Source organism: Orycteropus afer, unplaced genomic scaffold, assembly GCF_000298275.1.
Source record: "Orycteropus afer afer isolate SDZICR_OR568_19922 unplaced genomic scaffold, OryAfe1.0 scaffold00266, whole genome shotgun sequence".
In the NCBI taxonomy this organism is placed as follows: domain Eukaryota; kingdom Metazoa; phylum Chordata; class Mammalia; order Tubulidentata; family Orycteropodidae; genus Orycteropus; species Orycteropus afer.
In genome coordinates, this window is record NW_006921853.1 from 2369538 (window position 1) to 2390144 (window position 20607).

The window sequence follows — 20607 nt, forward strand, 5'->3', positions numbered from 1 at the left end:
TGGTGTGTAATTAAGGAGAGCTCTACAAATGGAAGCCATTGTCATCACCACTACTACATTAACAAAAGGACAACAAAACGTGAACCCTAAACCCCATGCAGGTGAAACCTGCAAATGGCAGACCAAAGCCTTCCTAACCAGCTACGTGCAGCGCTTCCCAGGGGCCATTTACACCAGAGCAGCTACTACTAGCTTTCCGCCCGCTCCTCTAGGATGTGGCTCCGAAGCCATTTCCAGGTTCTTCTGATTCCGAAAGAGAAGAAGAAAGAGTCCACCACAGCAAAGTCCAAGGCCATTATTTTCCAGCTCACTTGCTGGTTTAAAGGACATAAGGAAATATTCCAATTGCTAGGGTTTTTAATAAATTCTACCTCTTTGCTCTAAATTAGCTTCTCTTCTTCCTCATTGAAACCCTCTTTAGAATGTATTGTCATAACCCCGCCTTTTACTTCCCCCACAGCTCCCTTTAATGATTTTTTTTTTAATTGTTTTGTTTAGAAGTGGGGAGAGACGGAGAGGCGGTGAGGCAGCAGTGAAGAAATCATGTTCCGACAGCAAAGAAGGCAGTAATTAAGTATTAGTCCAATCTATTTGTTGCTGTTGTTGTTTAGTTAAATTAGAAAATGAAAACCAGTTTACCTGACCCTGAAGTAACTATAAATTGCTGTAAACCCAGATAAACTTCTAAATTGTCCTGAAGAACTGGGAACTGAAAAGAAACAAAGGTTTTTTAAAAATAATAAAATGCAAGTTTTAACATTTTAACATTAAAATATTTCAAATACCTATGAACGGAAGAAAGGGGATCAAAAACTTTCCTCTGAGAACCTTTACATATAGCTAAGAAGAAGCGGTTTCCCCTCCTACACCCCCACAATTGAAACCACCAATTAATATTTGCAATAAGAAAACGACACATCGACCCAATACTTTTTTTTTTTCCCCAAGCAAAATATGCTGAGGTGGAACTTTTCATTTCTAAGCAGAGGAAATCAAGTCCGAAATGATCTATACTTTCTGGAGCCCTGAGATGGGGCCCCATCCCACTTCAAATCCAAGGGAGACACCATCCTTCAGAGAACTCTCCGACATGAGTGGTCCAGCGAGAGACGTGACCCACACTATTGTGAAGGCAGCCTCCTTTAATGATTTAGCCAACAGGCTTCATAACCAGAGTTGTATCTTTTATTTCTAAAGCCACTATACTCACCAATGCCATACATTAAGATAAAAACAAGACTTTACTGTGACAGGCCTCTAAGAAAGGCAGACAAAGTAAAATGGCACTTCCATGACAGAGAACACAAGACACAACTGAGCTGCACCATGCAAGCACTGACCCTGATAAATTAACCTGCCTTTGAAGAAGAGATGGACTTAATGAAATCTCCTCAAGTAACAAGCATGACTTACTGTATGAATCAGTCCTTATGAAGAAAGATGCCAGCACTTCACCACAGGAGGAGAGAACCAGCAATCTGCTGAGGGTGAGCTTCACAGGCTAACATTTCAGCAATGTCACTTTGTAAAATTTTCTCATTGTGGTATGAACCAGGGGTTTTTTTGTCTGTTTATCTTTAACACTTTATTGTGGTTTAGGTGAAAGTTTACAAAGCAAATTAGTTTCTCATTTAACAGTTTATACACAGATTGTTTCAGGACATTGGCTGTACCTCCCTCAATGTGTCAGCACTCGCCCCTCTTCTACCCAGGGCTCCCTGTTCCCACTGGCCCACCTTTCCTGCCCCTGTCCTGCCTTCTGAATTGTATTTTTGGGCAAATGCTGCCCTTCTGGTCGCATATAGATGAATGTTTCAGGGAACACAGTCCTCAAAGGTGTTAAACTCATATTGCTCCCTTTTTCGACCTGTCTGTTGTTTGGCTGTAAGGTGTTCAACTAATTTTTATAAATAACATCTCCTGTATTTGGCCTGACCACTTTCCGGCTACTGGTGAAGGCATTACAGGATTAGTAATATTCAAATTAAAACCAAGAAGTGGGACAGAAAAACAGAGCTTCCAAAGTTTGGTTTAAAATATTTTTGATACAGGTGAGCAAACCAGCCTTTCTTGTCAAATTATATGTGAAGGGATGGAAATAGATTCTTCATTCCCCTCCAGATGGTTGGTTAGTTACCAGTGTTGAGAAGGCATGGGTGGGAAGGAGCTCCATCACTTTGGCCACCACCTCCAAGCTCTGGCGTAAGTACCGCTGCCACTCAGTCTGCTGCTGTGGGGAAAATAACAAAGGAGTCAGCTCTCCTGACAGTACAATCTGTAGTCATCTCTCCTGCCAGTCTCAAGTCCACCCTCAGACACAAAATTTGAAGAAATGTGAAATGATGGAACCAGGTTATCTGGTACTCTAAAAAACCCAAGCTAGAATATCTTCTACAATTAATTTCATAAAAAATCATTTCCTCGGGAAGTAAAATAATTGCAAATGATCCATGTAGAATAACCGACTTTCCCTTCTAGAATTTCAGGAATTTAGGGAGATGCTTGTGTCCTCTTTAGAGCATCCAACCCACACTAACTGGTCACTCACTGCCTTCTGAGACAGTTCATTTCTATACTCACGTAAGTGTTATATGATTCAATTGGTGCCACTCAAAGTATGTTCGACTGAGGCAGGCAACCTCACCTGAAGCAGCACCACCCGGAAGCCTGTTACAAATGCAAACTCTCAGGTCCCACCCTCAGACCTACTACATCAGAATCTGTTTGAATAAGCCGTCCTGCTGATTCTTACCAACACTCAAGTTTCAGAAGAACTGGCCCAAATTATAGTTCACAAGAAGTGACAGTTTACCAAGCATCTATTATAGACCAGGCACTTAGCTGGTGTTTCCCACGTGTTACCTCACGTAACTGTCACAACTCATCATCAGCAGGGCGTATCACTTCTCTTTTGGGAGACGAGAAAACTAAGGCTCAGTGAGATTCAAAGCCTACGTGTCCATCTCCTCTGTGCCCAAGGTTGTAGAGATTCAAATCCAGACCATCTGATTCCAAGCCCGGAGCTCTTTCAACCCAAACCATGGCTACCCTTCAAGTTCCTGATCATACTCTATTTTGAGAACTATTATCAATGACCTGAAAAATTTTAAGTGCCTGGTGATGAAGAAAAAAAAACTCTGGGGTTGGTTGGCTTTGTCTTGAAACAGATTTTCCTTAACAACGTTAGGTATGCCAGCATCAATAAATGCAGGATTTATTTTAAAGGTATCAGTTAACAAATAAAATATACTCAAAACAGATTACATTTCATTTTCACCTTATCAGTTAAGCATCTCTGTGTAACTATTTCTACTAGTATCCAGCTAGCTTTTATCTGTTCCCTGGATGCAAGGCAGGGGAAACAGCACAGATATACAGAGTTCTTATTAAAGCACTTTTCACTTTACATAAGGTTTCTCTACATGCCTCCCTGGTCCATGTAGGTAAAAGTGTTTATAAAACTGTTTTCACATTAATGAGCTCAATGAGACTAGCAGGAGATAAATCTTTCAAATGTACAACTCAAACCATAATACAAGTACCACCTGTCTCCTGAGCAGAGGGATTAAAGGTTCCAGGTCTCGATTCTGATTCACGGCCCAACACGATGACGAGTAAAGGTCAGCCAGAGTGCACTTACATCGTCATCCAGAGCCTCATCATCCAGCTCCTCCAGCTGGGCCTGGTTGTATCTGAACTGGATCCGATTCAACACCTCCGTGAGCAAGAGGACCAGGGCATCTTCGTACCTATATGGCAGAGAGAAATTCAAGATCAGGTGAAAGGAGGGTATGAGCCTGAAATTTCAAAAAGGCCTCCTGTCCTAGGAAGGGAATGGCTTGCATGCTGAATGACCATATACAAGCAGCATCTAAACGCCGAGCGCTTATTTATGGGTTGGTAAGTACATATGTGAGTGGGACACAGCAGGGGTGTTTATTTATTAAACTATGTACCAGGGAGTATACAGCTGTAGGTAGACTGACTCTCTTATTGTTAGATAATATCTTTCTTTGTCTCTGGTAACAATTTCTTTGTCTCTGTGGTCACTGTTTACATGGAAGATCTTTTTCTATCCTTTTGCTTTCAACCTGTTTGTGTCTCTGAATCTAAAGTCAGTCTCTGGGAGACAACATGTATTGGGGCCATGAATTTTCATCCACTCTGCTGGTCTCTGCCTTTTAATCTTTCACATTTCATGTTATCACTGATAAAAAAAAAAAAAAACTTATTTCTGCCACTTGCTATTTGGTTTCTATGTTTTATGTAATTTTTATTCTTTAATTCTTCCTCAACATCTTCTTTTCTGTTAAGTAGATATTTTCTAGTGTTCAATTTTCCCCTGTTGTTTGCTTCTTTTTACTATGTATTTTTAAGTTGCTTTCTTATTGTCCTGGCGATTATAGACACCATACATAAATATGAATTAATTCAATTACTAATCCTTTTAAGAGCTGTGGGAGGGAGGTGGTGTCAGTGCCATCTTACTGATGAGGAGAGCATAGCCAGCCAAAGTTAAACTGCGAGTAGAAGAGCGTCCCCTTCAGACCCGAGAGCAGCCTGCTTATTGAAAAGGAAAACGCTACTTAGAAGAATTCTATTATCTCCAAATTGTCTAGCTGAGCTGGAAGAACATTTAGACGTTTGGTAGGTCACACAGCCAGCTGATTTAAACCCAGAACCACCTGATTCAAAACCCCAAGTTCTCACTACATATTAAACCAACAGTGGACTTTGAGCCTGTCTTATGCCCCCTTCGAAACATAATCATTAGCCAATCTTAAGAAGACTAAAAACTATAAGGAGAAATGGAAAAGGCATAGCAAACTCTGACCATTTTTATCTGTGTCTAAGAATAATTTCTCTAAGAAATACTCAAAGCCTTGGGTTTAGATATTTCCCACATGAGGTAAGAATCTAACTCAAGATAGCCAATTATACACAGCAGTTACTCCAAATTACCCCTGGGCCCAAAGGCCACTAATTTTCAAGAACGAATCATGTTCCTTAACTATTTGCCTGTGCAGAAACGCTTCTAAGATAAATCGAGGGACTGCTCCCACTCATAAAGGCTAACCATGCCTGCTTATTATAAGCTATGGTTTCTGAGATCCTAGTCACTCTCCGCACTTTGTGATGCTGGGGCTAAGACTATGCAAAGCACATCTCTCCTCTGCCATTACGGCCCATGGAGGAAGGCCAGAGGCAGGAGGCGGCGTGAAGGAACTTCATTCTCCCTGTGAGCTAGCTGTCCCGGCAGCACTGCCCCAGCAATGACCAACTGGAGCACCAACTGGCCCAGCTTCAGCATCATTCCACACTCCTAGAACCAGCCGCATCATGCATCCTCAGAGGTACCAACAGCAGCTGGGTCACATCTCCTCAAGGAGTGAGTTTCAGCTCCATGGGGCCCCTGCTCTGAGGTCCTGTGGCAGCTGTGTGGGGCCATCTCCTCAGAGGTCTGGAGCTATCACTACATGGGACCCATCCCTCTGAGGTTCTAGATTTTGATAACCCAAACCTCTTTCCTCTGCACCCCCAGCCATAGGGATGGGCTTGTTTCCTGTAGTTGTCATCTGTGTTATCTCAGCACTTCCCTTTTGCTTCTCGAGACCTCTAAAATGTGTTCAAGGAGCTCTGGTGGCATAGTGCCCACGGCATCTGACTGCTAACCAGAAGGCTAGCGGTTCAAACCCACCAGCCACTCCTCGGAAGAAAGAATGGGCAATCTACTTCCATAGTGAACCCCGCCTTGGAAACCCAAGGAGGAGTCACTATCAGTCAGATCCAACTCGACAATAGTGAGGTTTTCTTTTTTTTTAAAATGTGTTCAATTTCCTACACTGAATTATCTATTACAATAATTAAGTATAGTTTCTAATTTTCTGACAGGACCCTGACTGATACACCATCTAATCTAACTCAGGTGATACTGGAACACCAAGATATTCAAAGCCAAAAGGCATCTGATACCAAGACCAAACATATTCCATCCGGTCTAAGAATTTTAACCCATGTGATAAGCCTCTGTAAAGACAATCTAAAGACCTCCTACAAGTCCACCTAAACTGTGGCATTTCAGAGTTTGGTTGACCTAACAGTTCAATTCTTGACTAGAGACAGAGACTCTGGTCTGCCCCACCAATCTGTAACAAACGACTTAACAACGTAACAAAGCCAGTCCTGGACAAGACTGGCAACAGAGCACAGCACTGGAAAGAATGCTGGCAGCACAAGTTACTAAAGTTGGTAACACCAGTGAGGAGAAAAAGAATCAAGACTTCACAGGAAAGTAAGATCACACACTTACACTTGGTGCTTATATTTGTCATTTGATCAGCTACAAATTCCTAAAGTTACAGAAGTTTCATGTTATAAATTGCTATGGTGAACCAAACATTCTCACAACATTGCTAGGAAAGAAAGTCTACTTCAGACCACAGAGCAGCCTGCTTAAAAAAAGGGAAAATGCTGATTAAAAGAATTCTGTTATCTAGAAATTTATCTTGTGGAGCTAAAAGAACATTTAGAGTTTCTATAAAACCCCACCTTCCTAAATGCCTTATCATCAGCTGGCAACTGCCAAAAAACCACACCCTATCACTCAGAAAATTAAACCCAACCAGGAGTCAGACCGAATCCCACTTAGGTAGCTGATCTCCCAAAGTTTGTGGTCGGAAGTAGAATGGAGGGATATGGGGGGTGCTGGGGAGGCCCACACGTGCATGGGTATGGAAAGACTCTGGTTCCCTATCCAATGTCCATTCTCCCCTTCCTCCTCAGTAAGAGAACACTGGACACATCAAGGCCAACTGAGAGATTACATTTCCCAGCCTCCCATGAAATAGGAATAGTCAATGAGATACTAAAAGAAGTCACTGAGTGGTGCCTCTGGGGAAGTTTTTTTGCCCAATCTCTTCCCTTTCTCATTCCTGTTGCCTGAATCATGAGTGTGACATCTGCAGATGCAGCAGTCACCTTTACCGATGAGATGACTGTGCAGATGGAAGCCACGCCTAAGGCTGGTGCAATATAGGGGTAAAAAAAAAAGAATCCAAAATCTTACGTGACATACGAAGAATAAGGAGAACCTGTTTCTCAAGGGAAAAGATAATCAACAGATGCCCATCTCAAAATGACAGATGCTGGGATGCAGTGTAGTAAATTACATAGTGTGGCTTTTCTACCCATAAGTCTTCGTAAACTCCACGGTGGAATTTGTAAGCAACTGAGTAGCTCTTGACTGCTAAAGTTATCCACCTGGGGTATTTCTGTTGAACCAGCACAAAGCAGTCTTCTGGGAAGTTCATGCTCTCTCAGGCGTATAGAATTCTGATGCTGGGATTGGTTAGTGGTCATTCCACCAGGCTCAAAAGGAGCCCTTCTAGAGGCAGAAGGGGAGCTCTGGTGGCATAGTCCCTAAGGCACTTGACTGCTAACCAGAAGGCTGGTGGTTCAAACCCACCAGCCACTCCCCAGAAGGAAGGTTGGGCAATCTAGTCCCATAGTGATACTGCCTCAGCAACCCAAGGACAGGTCGCTGTGAGTCGGGTTCGACTTAACGGCACATAACAACAACAACAGCGGCAGAAGAGGTCTCTCTGACTGCTGGCTGAGAAAGATATGCTGCTGAGAGAAATGTGCTCCTGAGAAACATGAGAGACACACGCTGCTGACAGACATAACAGACACATACTGCTGAGAGAGGCTGAGAGATACTGTCAGCTGAGAGACGGCAGGCTGCGAGAGACTGAGTGCATTTCTGAACTTGAGTTGTAGCCTGTTGCCTCCCTAATAAACCCCATAATCTGTGAGTTCTGTGTGGCCACTGCAGCAAATTACTGAACTCAGCAGAGAGGTGGTGGGTGCTGTGGGAGGAATGGCTGATGTCAGGGTTGATGAAACGGCTGGAGAGAGGTGGCATGTCTGGCCTCACAGGGATAAGCCTTGGGCTACTGATGGTGATTCTGGTATTTTCAATAGCATCATAAGCATGTGAAAGCTGGACAATAAATAAGGAAGATCAAAAAGAGTTGATGCCTTTGAATTGCGGTGTTGGTGAAGAATACTGAAAATACCATGGGCTGCCAGAAGAATGAACAAATCTGTCCTGAAAGAAGTACAGCCAGAATACTCTTTACAAGTGAGGATGGCGAGACTTTACCTCACACTCTCTGGACATGTTATCAGGAGAGACAAGGTCCTGGAGAAAGGCACCATGCTGGGCAAAGCAAAGAGTCAGCAGAAAAGAGGGAAGACCCTCAATGAGATGGACTGGACACAATGGCTCCCACAATGGGCTCAACCACAGTGATGACTCTTGAGGACAGTGAACGACCAGGCAGTGCTTCATTCTGTTGGACATATGGTCACTCCAAGTCGGAACCAACTCAACAGCACCTAGCAATAACCACCACCACCACCACCACCCAACAACAGCAGAATACAGATTCTTTTCAAGTGCACATAGAGCACACAGCAAGAAGACTGGGTCATAAAACAAATCTTAGTAAATTTAAAAGAACTGAAATAACACAAACCATTTCCAAATTAAAGTAGAATAATAGAAAGATATACAGAAAAATGCTCAAGCATTTGGAAATTAAACAACATAGAGGAAGTCTCAAACAATATTATGAAATATTTTCAATTGAATGAAAATGAAAACATAACATTTAAAATTTTATGGATAAAGCTAAAGCAGTGCTTAGAGGAAAATTTATAGCATTAAATGTTTATATAAGGAGCTCTAGCAGTATAGATGCCTTAAAGGAATTTGGCTGCTAACCAAAAGTTTGGTGGTTAGAACCCATCAGCCACTCCAGGGGAGAAAGATGGGGCACTATGCTTCTGTAAAGATTTACAACCTTGGAAACTCAATGGAGGTCACTACTATGAATTGGAATCGGCTCGATGGCAGTGAGACTGTTTTTTTTGGTGTTTGATAAATGTTTATATATGCAATGGAGATAAATCTATACAGTTCTGAGAGTTAAACAAAAGTATACATGTTAAGGCAACTCCATAGTAACCACTCAATAAATATATGGTGAACAAATTAATGAATGAAAGGACAACTGGAACAAAGAGATGAATACATAGGAAATAAATCGGTAACATTCCAAGTCAGGTAACTACAAAGGACGGAAGCTTTGTCCTGAAGAGCGTATTCAACTCAATCAAATGGCTAAAACCCCATTCACTTGCTCTCTGGGGCAGTACACAGCATGTATTTCTCTTAGCAAAAGCTAGAAAGCTGTGGAAGCCCTGATTTAAAACTAGTAGCATGTTTTATTAACTGAACCAAAGTGTCATGTGTCACAATGACACTTCTTCACCTTTATTAAATAGGGTAACTCACTCCAAAAAGAAAGCAATTTTCTCCCATGCTCACCCACATCTGTCTACAGTCCAACCTAATGACATCCAGAATCCCTGTGCTGGCCAGGGGCCAGCACCTGCCAGTGTTCTCACAACAAAGGGGTTCACAGGACATGACTCAATGTCTTTAGGTTACTTAACACACTTCAAGTTCCTCATTTTCTTGTAAAAATTAGTTTCTCCACAGGTAGCCACCTTCATATTGACAGCACAAAGGGGAGGGAGTGAGAGGAGAAAAGGGAAGAGAACTTGTATTTATTTACTAAGAACCTCCTGTCAACCAAGGCACTTCACACACATTTCTTCATTTTCTCAACAACTTGTGAGGGAGGTACAACCATCCCCAAAATAAAATGAGGAAAAGGCGCCTGAAATTCAGACCTTTTCTACACCACCACGAGGGATCTCAAAGTGGCTAAATAGTCAACCCCATGAGCAACTCTGCTGAGCTATGCGTGTTATAGAACATTTATTCCATTAATACAAGGACCTGAGTTCTTCTGAAGTCCTCACTAGCTGTGATGTTCTAGGATCAAGAAACTCTCGCTCATTCTCACTGAGCAAGGAACACACAGAGCTCCAATTTCCAAACTCCTAGGACCAAAAATAAATCCATGTACATTTGTGCTTCTAAATTTGTAGCCTACATGCCCACCACTTTGTTGTGATGAATGATGCAAAACTTTTAACCACAAGGGACAGGAAATGAGTGTGGTCTCTGTGCCTCAGCCACACCTACATTTCCCATTTAAGACACCAAAAGAACATTCTTGACTACTTCCTGCAAGATCAATGTTGCTTCTCAAGCCACAAATGTGATTCCAACAGCACTCGACTTCCCTCAGATGTGTTTTACCTATTGAGAAACATTTGAGCACGTTTGTGTACGCCTGGTTAAAATGAAAGTGGTGTACCAGTAGCCAGTGCTCTTCCTCAGCTGCTCCTACCTGATACACACGCTGGGGACTTTCATGCTCCAGAGTAGTGACTGCCAAACTTTCAAAAGTTTCATCGAAAAGCTTCTAAGCACACACTTGTACATACGTATAATGTAAAGGATGACACAAAAAATATGTAAGTTGAAGTTCCAATATTTTCTTTGTGCACTTCAAAGGACCATCTTACACACCCTTCTCTTAGTTCACTGCCCTAGACCACTGGGTGTCTGACAGGACAAGCAGTTCCCTAGATGGTGAATGATTACCACTTAATAGCATTACCCACAGAACAGCTTTGAGGGTTGTTTGTTTTTTAAAGCCAGAAATATATTATAGCTTACATATTTTTTAAAAATTCATCAAAAATCAGAAAGCTTCATTTAGGATGATAACCAAATTATCACTGAGAAAAATTCCTAGTGTTCAAAGCAGTCAGTCAGAACCATTGACAGCTATGATATCAGACAACAAATGACTGGGCAGATCCATACCTGTAGGTGTACCAAAGGCCTTCAGGCTTGCCCAGGCACCTTGTCACCTAACTCTATGGTCACCACCATACTCAAATAGCAGTAACATCTTCTATTACTATTATTGTTGTTGTCATCAATGGAACCATTTATTGAGTTCCTGACACATGACAGGCACTGTGCCAGGCATTTTACATGCATTATTTCCTTGAGTCCTAGCCACCTTCTAGGAGAGATATGATCATGTTCATTTACAAGAGAAAATGGGATCAGCACATAACTTGACCCAAAGTAACACTGCTAACACAAAGTAAGAAAAGGAACTCAAAACCTCCCTACTACTCCTCTCGGGGAAAAAAATCTGCACAAGTGTCGATTTAATATGAATAACCTGGTAGTTCCTGTTTTGTCAATGGAACCATACTCCTCACACCTCCACTTGCACCATGTCCATCATTTCCATGTTTTTTGTTTTTTTTTTTCCCTGTTCAACAATCCTGAGAGATGAGAATGAATTACCTAACACTAAATGTCTGCCTGTGTTTTATTGACCATGCAAAGGCATTCTGCTTTGTGGATCCTAACAAATCATGAATAACATTGTAGAGAATGTAAATTCTAGAATACTTAATTATGCTCATGCAGAAGGTGTACAGAGACCAAAAGGCATTGTTTCCAGCAGAACAAGGGGTGGTTTGGGATTGGAAAGGATATGTGTCAGGGTTGTATCCTTTCACCATACTTATTCAATTTGTTTGCTGAACAAATAATCTCAGAAACTGGACTATATGAAGAAGAACGCCCCATCAGGATTGGAGAAAGACTCATTAACAACCTGTGATATGCAGGTGACACAACCCTGCTTCCTGAAAGTGAAGATGACTTGAGGCACTTACTGATGAAGATGAAAGACTATTACAGCCTTCAGTAAAGACTATACTGTGAATCCTCACAACTGGCTCAACAGCAACATCATGATAAAAGGAGAAAAGACTCAAGTTGTCAAGGATTTCATTTTAACTGGATCCACACTCAATGTCCATGGACGTATTAAGAAATCAAACAATGCTCAGCCATAAGCAAATACCTTGCGGGTATAAATCACTGGGTATGGAGGCTCAGGACCTCAGAATCAGGCTCCACTGGTATAACATAGTCCTCAAAGACCACGTTCTACATCCTCCTTCGGTGAGTAGTGACTAGGGTTTTAAGCTTGTGAGCAGCCATCTAAAGCGCAACTATGGGTCTGTCCCTGACCGGAGCAAAGAAGAGTGAAGAGAATCGCAGATGCAGGAAGCAATTAGTCCAGAGGACTAACAGAGTGTGTGAATCCCAGCCTCTACAACCCTGAGGCCAGAAGAACTCAACGGTGCCTGGCTACCACTGACCACTCTGGAAAAGATCACAATAAGAAGTCCCATATAGATTGGGGGGAAATGTGGAACAAAATTAGGAAAAAGATCATGCTTACTGCTCTGATGAAGACTGGTAAACTATGGCCCTGAAACACCTTTCAAGCTAGGAACTGCACTTAACCCCTGTGACTCACATGGCAGCCAAACAATAGGCAGGCCTATAAGGTGAAAAGTAGTATCAGGAGGCTATGCACTCGTTAGAACCATCAAGCATATGACACCAAGAGGATAGCATTTGCCCAGGGATGGAGCTAGGAAGGTGGGAGTGGATAGGAAGAATAGATGAAGGAACTACTGGTCTTTCCCCGTCTGCAGCAAAAAAGAGTGAGGAAAACCAAAGACGCAAGGAAATAATCAGTCCAGAGGACTACTGGGCCACATGAACCTCCACATGGGCTTCCACAACCCTGAGTCCAGAAAAACCAGATGGTACCTGGCTACCACTGCTGACTGCTCTGAAAGGGATCACAGTAGGAGGTTCCAGAGAGAGCAGAAGAAAGATGTGGAACAAAACTCAGCATCATAAAGGCCAGGCTTACTGATCTGATGGAGACTGTGGGACCCCTGAGACTATGACACTTAGATGTCCTTCAAGCCTGGAGCTGAACTCACACCCAGGCTCAACTTTTTCAGCCAAAGGACAGGCTTATAAGGTGAATAGTAACACAAGGGAGGTATGTACTCATTACAACAATCAACCATAGAGAGCAAAAGGACATTTGCCCAGAGATAAAGGTCAGAAGGTAGGAAGAGACAGCACACAAGGACAAAGGGACATGGTAAACACAGGGAGCAAGTGGGAAGAGTGCGGTTAACACTGTGGGGATTGCAATCGATGTCACAAAACAAAACGTGTATGAATTACTGAATGGAAAACCAATTTGCTCTGTAACCTTTCACCCAAATCACAATAAAAAATTTAAAAACAGAAAATCAAATGATGTATTGCACTGGGCAAATCTGCCGCAAAAGATCGCTTTAAAGAATTAAAGCACAGGTGTCACTTTGAGGACTAAGGTGCACCTGACCCAAGCCATGGTATTTTCAACTGCCTCATATGCATGAAAACCAGGACAATGAATAAGGAAGATCAAAGAAGAATCAATGCTTTTAAATTGTGGTGTTGGCGAAGAATACTGAATATACAATGGACTGCCAGAAGAACAAACAATTTGTCTTGGAGGGAGTACAGCCAGAATTCTGTTCTTAGAAGCCAGAAAGGTGAGACTCTGTCTAATGTACTTTGGGCATCTTATCTACAGAGTCAGAGAGAAAGAGGAAGACCCTCAATAAGATGGACTGACAGAGTGGCTACAACCATGGGTTCAAACACAGCAACAACCATGAGGCTGACGCAGGACCAGGCAGTGTTTCATTCTGTTGTACACAGGGTCACTATGAGTTGGAACCGACTCACAGGACCTAATAACAACAAACCTAGCAAAATCAGACACAGCCTCTCGAAGCAGAGACATGCCTGCTGGCACACAAAGAGCATTTGGCAGAACCTTCTCTGTGAAGAATTTCATTAAAAACACAGTTACTTAAACTTCACCAAAAAGAGGATCTACTGTTGTGTAACAGATTTCTGATACACGAATGTGCTGCCCGTAACCACATCTAACCTGATACCACAGCAACTTAGAAAAGCTATTTTGCAATCACAACAATAATGTTCTGGGAACAAAAGTATAAATGTTTATAAACTTGGAATGCAGATATTCTGTTTAAAATAAAAAAAAACTCATAGAGCCTCAGCAGTGGAAAAGATTTTAGAGGTCTAGTTCCTCCTCTCTTCCCAGGCAGGGATTCTCCCCTCCACCTCCGTCTGGCACATTTCTTGGGAAGAAGTATCCACTAACTCCACTACCAAACACTAGTACCAGTTACTGAATACTTATGCCAGGCATTCTAGATACATTACCTCATTATTTTATATAATTGCCTCAACAAACTACAAATGAGTTGTATGAGGATTACCTCAATAGCTACAAACAAAGAAACAGAAACTTTCAAAGGCTTAAAAGCAGTCAAGCTGGATTCAGAAGAGAACATGGAACAAGGGACACCACTGCTCATGTCAGAGGTATCTTGCTGAAAGCAATGAATACCAGAAAGATATTTATCTGTGTTTTACTAACTATGCAAAGGCATTCACTTGTGTGGATCAAAACAAGTTATGGATAATATTGTGAAGAACCAGAGTGTCAGAACACTTAACTGTTCTCATAAGGAACCTGTACATAGACCAAGAGGCGGTCGTTTGAACAGAACAAAGGGATACTGAATGGTTTAAAATCAAGAAAGGTGTGCATCCAGGTTTTATTCTTTCATCATACTTATTTAACCTCTATGCTGAACAGACAATCTGAGAAGCTGGCCTCTATGAAGACAAAACACAGCATCAGGATCGGAGGAAGACTCATTAACAACCTGAGATACACAGAGGACCCAACTCTGCTTGCATGAAAAAGACTGAAGCATTTACTGATGAAGATCAAAGAGTATAGCCTTCATTATGGATTATACCTCAACATAAAAAGAACAAAAGTCCTCACAATTGGACCAATAAGCAACATCATGATAAATGGAGAAAAGACTGAAGTTGTCAAGGATTTCATTTTATTTGGATCCACAATCAACACTCATGCAAGCAGCGGTCAGGTCAAATGATGTATTGCACTAGACAAATCTGCACCAAAAAATCTTTCAAAAAAGTGTTAAAGAGCAAAGATGTCACTTTAAAGGCTAAGGTACACCTGACCCAAGCCATGGTATTTTCAGTCACCTCATATGCATGTGAAAGCTGGACAATGAATAAGAAGACTGAAGAAGAATTGATGCATCTGAATTGTGGTGCTGTTGAAGAATGGGAAAATACTACGGACTGCCAGAAACAACCAACCAAATCTGTCTTGGAAGAGGTGCAGCCAGAATGCTCCTTAGAGGAAAGAATGGCCAGACTTTGTCTCTCATATTCAGGTCATATTGTCAGAAGGGATCAGCTCCTGGAAAAGGTATCACGCCTGGTAAAGTAAGGGGGTCAGCCAGTAAGGGAAGACCTCAATGAGACTGACATACTGGCTGCAGTGATGGGCTCAAACATGGTAGCAATAGTGAGGATGATGTAAGATGAGGCAGTGTCTCGTTCTGTTGTGCTCAGGGTCACTGTGAGTTGGAACCAACCTGATGGCACCTACCAAGAAGTAACTTACCTAATGATACCCGATTAGGAACTACAAAACCAAGATCCAAACCTGGGCCCTGTCTGACTGAATATACAACTTTCCTTCCACTCCCCCCAACTAAAGAGAGGCTGTGGTCCAACACAGGGCTGACTGAAGAAAGATAAAACCCACAGTGGCACTGGAATCACACTGTACTGAAAATATACTTTCTGCCTACAAACTAGAAAAATCGACTTACAAAAATATGCAGAAGGGAAAAAAATTCCATTTTCCATTCTAAAAACTATAGTAAAAAGTAGAAAGGAATTATTTCTGGGTTATGGAATTGTGAACAATTTCTTTGTTTTTTCTGTATCTTTTTCCAGTTTTTAAAAGAAATACATTATTTTTGTCATGAGAAAGTATTTATTAATTTAGGAAAATTTCAAATACATGCAAAAGGAGTAATATAATAAACCCCAAGCCCCTATCAACCAATCTGGACACAAATTATCAACACAAGGGCAACCTTGTTTCTTCTATACCCTAAACCACTTTTCCCTCCACCCACAATGAATCACTTTAAAGCAAATCTCAGGTATCATATTTCATCCAATAAGTACTTTTGTTTGTATTTCTGAAGGGCCATTTAAAAAAAAAAAAAAAAAAACATAATCACACCTAAAAAATTAATAATACACATTACTTTATTAATCAGAAAAAAAAAAAAATGTTTTAAGAAAGTAAGATACTTGAGAGAAAAAAAGGGAAGAAAATGTTTAACAGCATTACTGCCTGAACAGCTTACATATGACTCTGCTTTACCTAAGAAGTCCCACTGCATGTTTGTTCCTTTAGGACACAATATAAACTGGTGGAAATGTCTATTTCTAGTTACCAATGTTTCTAGGATTTACCTGTTGAGAACTGCTTCCTTGTCTCCCAGACGACTTTTAATTTTACTTGTCAGATAGTCCAAAAAGAGCGTCCAGATATCCAAACAGGAGAAGTAACCTTCATGAGTAGGCTATAGTGCAAAAGAAATCCAAACAATGAAATTACTTAATGCAACTATTCCTTAGAAACACACACACCAGCGTTTACATCCAGAGTTGTAAAACCACAGCCTAGATTCCCTCAGTTTCGGTATCTACAACTGGTGGCTTTAATTCTTCGCCACTGGATTCTGTTGAGCCTAACAAGACAAGGGTATATGATGCAGGACAAACTGAGTTACAAAATAAGTCAAGCAAAAACTTATCTTACAATCTGAGCCCATGGGAGACTGCTCTTACAGCTCATCCAATTCAAATTTATTGTAGAGATTAAGAAACTGAGATCCAAGGATGTGATATGCTCAAAGTGAGGGTAGGAACAGACCCCTTTACCTCCAACCCCTTTACCTTTCTACCACATGCCATTTCTATTTGTCCATCCAAAACCAAAAATAAGTTTCAGTGACTCCAAAGGTGACAGGTTTACACATTTGAATGTAAGAAAGGTAACATGTGCAGTCAGATAACAGACTGAAAATGAGCCTGTTAAGTCTGACCCTCAGGGCATTATCCCATCTGCAAGAGTACAGGTGTCAAACAGGCTAAGAGCAACCTCTAACCTGGTGTCGAGGACAAATTAAAGGCAGAAGAAAAGAGCAAGTTTTTCCAAGGTCCTAGTGCCTGAACCAGTATACTTTCTCAAGAGCCCTGAGAATCTATTTCATGTAAAATCCATAACCTACACTCTCCAACATCTAGCCCTCCCCATACACATTCAGTTTCAACTGGGGCCTTCAATCTCACATATTTACACTCAAAGTCTCTGTATCTACCAGAATCCTTTGGACTTGCTAGTGACTGCCTCATTGAATCACGTATTTGGTAGCAGGATCAGACATGGAAAGAAATAATAGCATCACCTTCTTGGATCAGTTTCTTTCTGTTTCTCATCCAGAAGGAAATTGAGAAGTGTGCACGGGCACATGAGGAATTTGCCCAAGGAATAACTAACACAGGGTGGTAGTCTCCGTAGGAGTTCCACACACAAGCTGGTATCTAAGACAGAAAAACTTAAGAAGAAAAAAAAAAGAAAGAGGAAGGCGGGGGCAGCCTCCAACCTCACAACCCCGGAGTAACCTGAACTAGACTTCCATGGCTCAGTCAGGAGCACTGATAGGAGTATCCTCAGAAGACAAAATGACCACTGCTTATCTCCACTTCATACATCACAAAACCCAGGTTGATACCCATAATGACATGAAACAGGCCAGGATGATAACCAGAAAAAAGCACAGTAAGCTGTGTGGAAACAATACAGGTAGCCGATGTACGGGCCACTGGACATCCATGAGACTGGGGCTTGTCCTGACTTCAACTTGCTGAGCTTGCCTTAAGTAAGTCACCTAACTCGTCTGTCCTTGCTTTGAAATGTTCAATGTTGTTGTTGTTGTTATGTGCCGTTGAGTCAGCCCCGACTCATAGCGACCCCTCCTTGGGTTTCCGAGGCAGTATTACTACGGAAGTAGGATTGCCCAATCTTCCTTCCGAGGAGTGGCTGGTGGGTTTGAACCGCCAGCCGTCTGGTTAGCAGGCAAGTGTCTTAGCCACTATGCTACCAGAATTCAACAGCTCCCTCAAAAGTCCAGAAATGATCAGAGCACATGTGGAAGTGCTTTTGAGAAAAAACACCACAAAGTTTTACGGCTACATCAAAATATTTCACAATTCTACATATCACCCTTTGATTTAAGGACTTACTATGTGGCTCAAGGCTGGGAGAAAAAATGGGTAGGCAGACACACCCTTTGTAGGACCTGAGCCACCATCTTTCACATCTGTATCTGAAGGCCCCCTGTTGGGGACTTACGAGCTATACTGCCTGCCCATGCTCCCACTGCCTCTGACAGTCAAGGTCATAAAGATTATGACCTCTCTACTTTTAGACTCACCCAACTTCCTAGAGCCCTCACAGATCCTTTTCAAAATGCACATGTACTCAGGTTTACTTTCCAAATTCCAGGGCTGATTAATCACTAAAGATCTTTACAGACTTCTTTAAGAAACTAAGGATACTAATCTTATCTTCCAAATGCTTTACAGTGTTTAGTTTCATTTGTATTGGTCTATTTGATCTTCACAATAGTGACAAATATGTCTTCTTCCCTTTTTACTGGTAAAGAAACCAAAGCTATGAAGTAAATTCACCAGTCTAAGGTAGCAAAACAAGTTAAGAAACAGTATCAGAACAAGAATATGGATCTTAAGGCTCCTAGCCCAAAGCCCCTTTCCCTAGACTGTCTCTGACACTGTTTTAGGAAAAATGAAAAAATGCAAGACCAAGAAGGAATTTCAGAAGGAAGATGGGGCAATCTACTTCCGTAGTGATACTGCCTAGGAAACCCAAGGAGGGGTCGCTATGAGTCGGGTCTGACTCGATGGCACATAACAACAACAACAACAACAAGGAATTGAAGATACAGTAAGATTAGGAGCAGGAAGACAGAGAAACCATGTTTACACAGGAACTGAAAAGGCTCAGCAAGCAAGGAAAGTAATGGTGGAGGCAAATTAGTGGTTGGAGGGACCACCAACAAGCCAAGTGGACTACAAGAAAGATGAAAGAAAAGGAGAAATGGTTAAAGAAAGGTACTAGTATCATCCATTGTCTTATTACTTGTTCTTTCAAAATATACTTACCGGCAATGAATTTTAGAAATAAAAAGCAAAAATATCAATACACTCATAATAACACTCCAGAGTAGTCTCATTTTCTCACTTTATAGATAAGAAAATTAGGATACAGTACTATCACACTGTTAGTGAGGAGATGAGAACTCAGGGTTCTCTCTTTCTCTGAAGATCTTATTCTTACACTTATCCCAAAGAACTCTCCTGCAGTAGACCCTGATCTTAGAGTGCACCCACCTCTTCTCCACTGTGCGTCTCCAGCAAAGGGCTGTCTACCCAATAAGAAACCAGGACAGAGCACGTTCCAGGCTCTTGGCTCCTGCCCGTCCTCAGTGACAGACTCTTGTTTTGACCTGAAGGACATCTACTCACACAGTCCACAACCCTGTCCCCTAGGAAGGAAAGTCCTCATACTGGAAGCTAAGAAAGCAGAAGGGGGCACAGCTGCAAGGGGTCTCCAGGTAGAGGAAGAAGAAAGGAAGTTTGGTGTTTGCTCATGGCCACATGTCTACTTCTTTTCCCAAATATAAAATGTTTCAGTTCAACAGAAAACGAACAGGTGTTGGAGTCTAGTGGAAAAAATCCTAAAAGATAAGCACTGGCAAAGACCCTGAAGACTGCCCCCTCCCCAGTCCATCTTCTCTGGCAAGGAAGCAGAAATCTAAAGAAATTTAAAGACCTGTTCAAAGACACAGACCTAATGGAAATCACTTGAATTCAAATACAAACCGTTTGAGCCCAAGTCCAAAAAAGCAGACATAAAATGTGTACTTTACAACACTGTCTGACCAGAAGAACTAGATGGTGCCCGGCTACCACCGTCATCCACTTGGAAGGGGATCTATGTAGGAGATCCTCGATAGAGAGGGAGTACAATGTGGAACAAAACTCAAAATCATTTGTTGTTGTTGTTGTTGTTAGGTGCCGTTGAGTCATTTCCGACTCATGGTGACCCCCTGCACAGCAGAACGAAACACTGCCCAATTCCACGCCAGCTCCACGATCCCTGCTATACCCATCATCATTATTGAGCCCATCATCGCAGCCACCGTGTCAATCCATCTCGTTGAAGGCATCCCCCCCTTTCGTCGACCCTCCACCCTACCAAGCATGACATCCTTCTCCAAGGAATGGTCCCTTCTGACAACACGACCAAAATAGGTGAGACAAAGTCTCACCATTCTCGCTTCCAAGGAGCATTTCAGGTGCACTTCCTCCAGGACAGATCTTTTAGCAGTCCATGATACTTTCAGCATTCTTCGCCAGCACCGCAACTCAAAAGCATCAACTCTTCTTCGGTCTTCCTTATTCATTGTGCAGCTCTCACACATGCACACGAGGCGATTGGAAATATCATGGCTTGTGTCAGGCGCACCATAGTCCTCAAGGAGACATCCTTGCTCCTCAGCACTTGAAGCAGTTCCTTTGTGGTTGACTTTCCCAAAGCTACACGTCGTCTGATGTCCTGACTGCTGCTTCCATTGGCATCGATTGTAGAACCAAGCAACGTGAATTCCTTGACAACCTCAATCTTCTCTCCATTTATTGTGATG

At 42.0% G+C, this 20607-nt stretch overlaps 1 protein-coding gene across 1 annotated transcript in view; it reads right to left on the minus strand.

The window, feature by feature from the left end:
- The window catches only part of XPO6 (exportin 6), a 98512-nt gene that overhangs the window by 42803 nt on the left and 35102 nt on the right, over positions 1 to 20607 (minus strand). Inside the window, exons 8-11 of the mRNA XM_007950166.1 lie at positions 16289 to 16398; positions 3641 to 3749; positions 2138 to 2230; positions 640 to 709 (exon numbers count right to left, since the gene is read on the minus strand). Of these exons, the coding sequence (XP_007948357.1) occupies positions 640 to 709; positions 2138 to 2230; positions 3641 to 3749; positions 16289 to 16398 (382 nt within the window). The remainder of the gene's footprint in view (positions 1 to 639; positions 710 to 2137; positions 2231 to 3640; positions 3750 to 16288; positions 16399 to 20607) is intronic.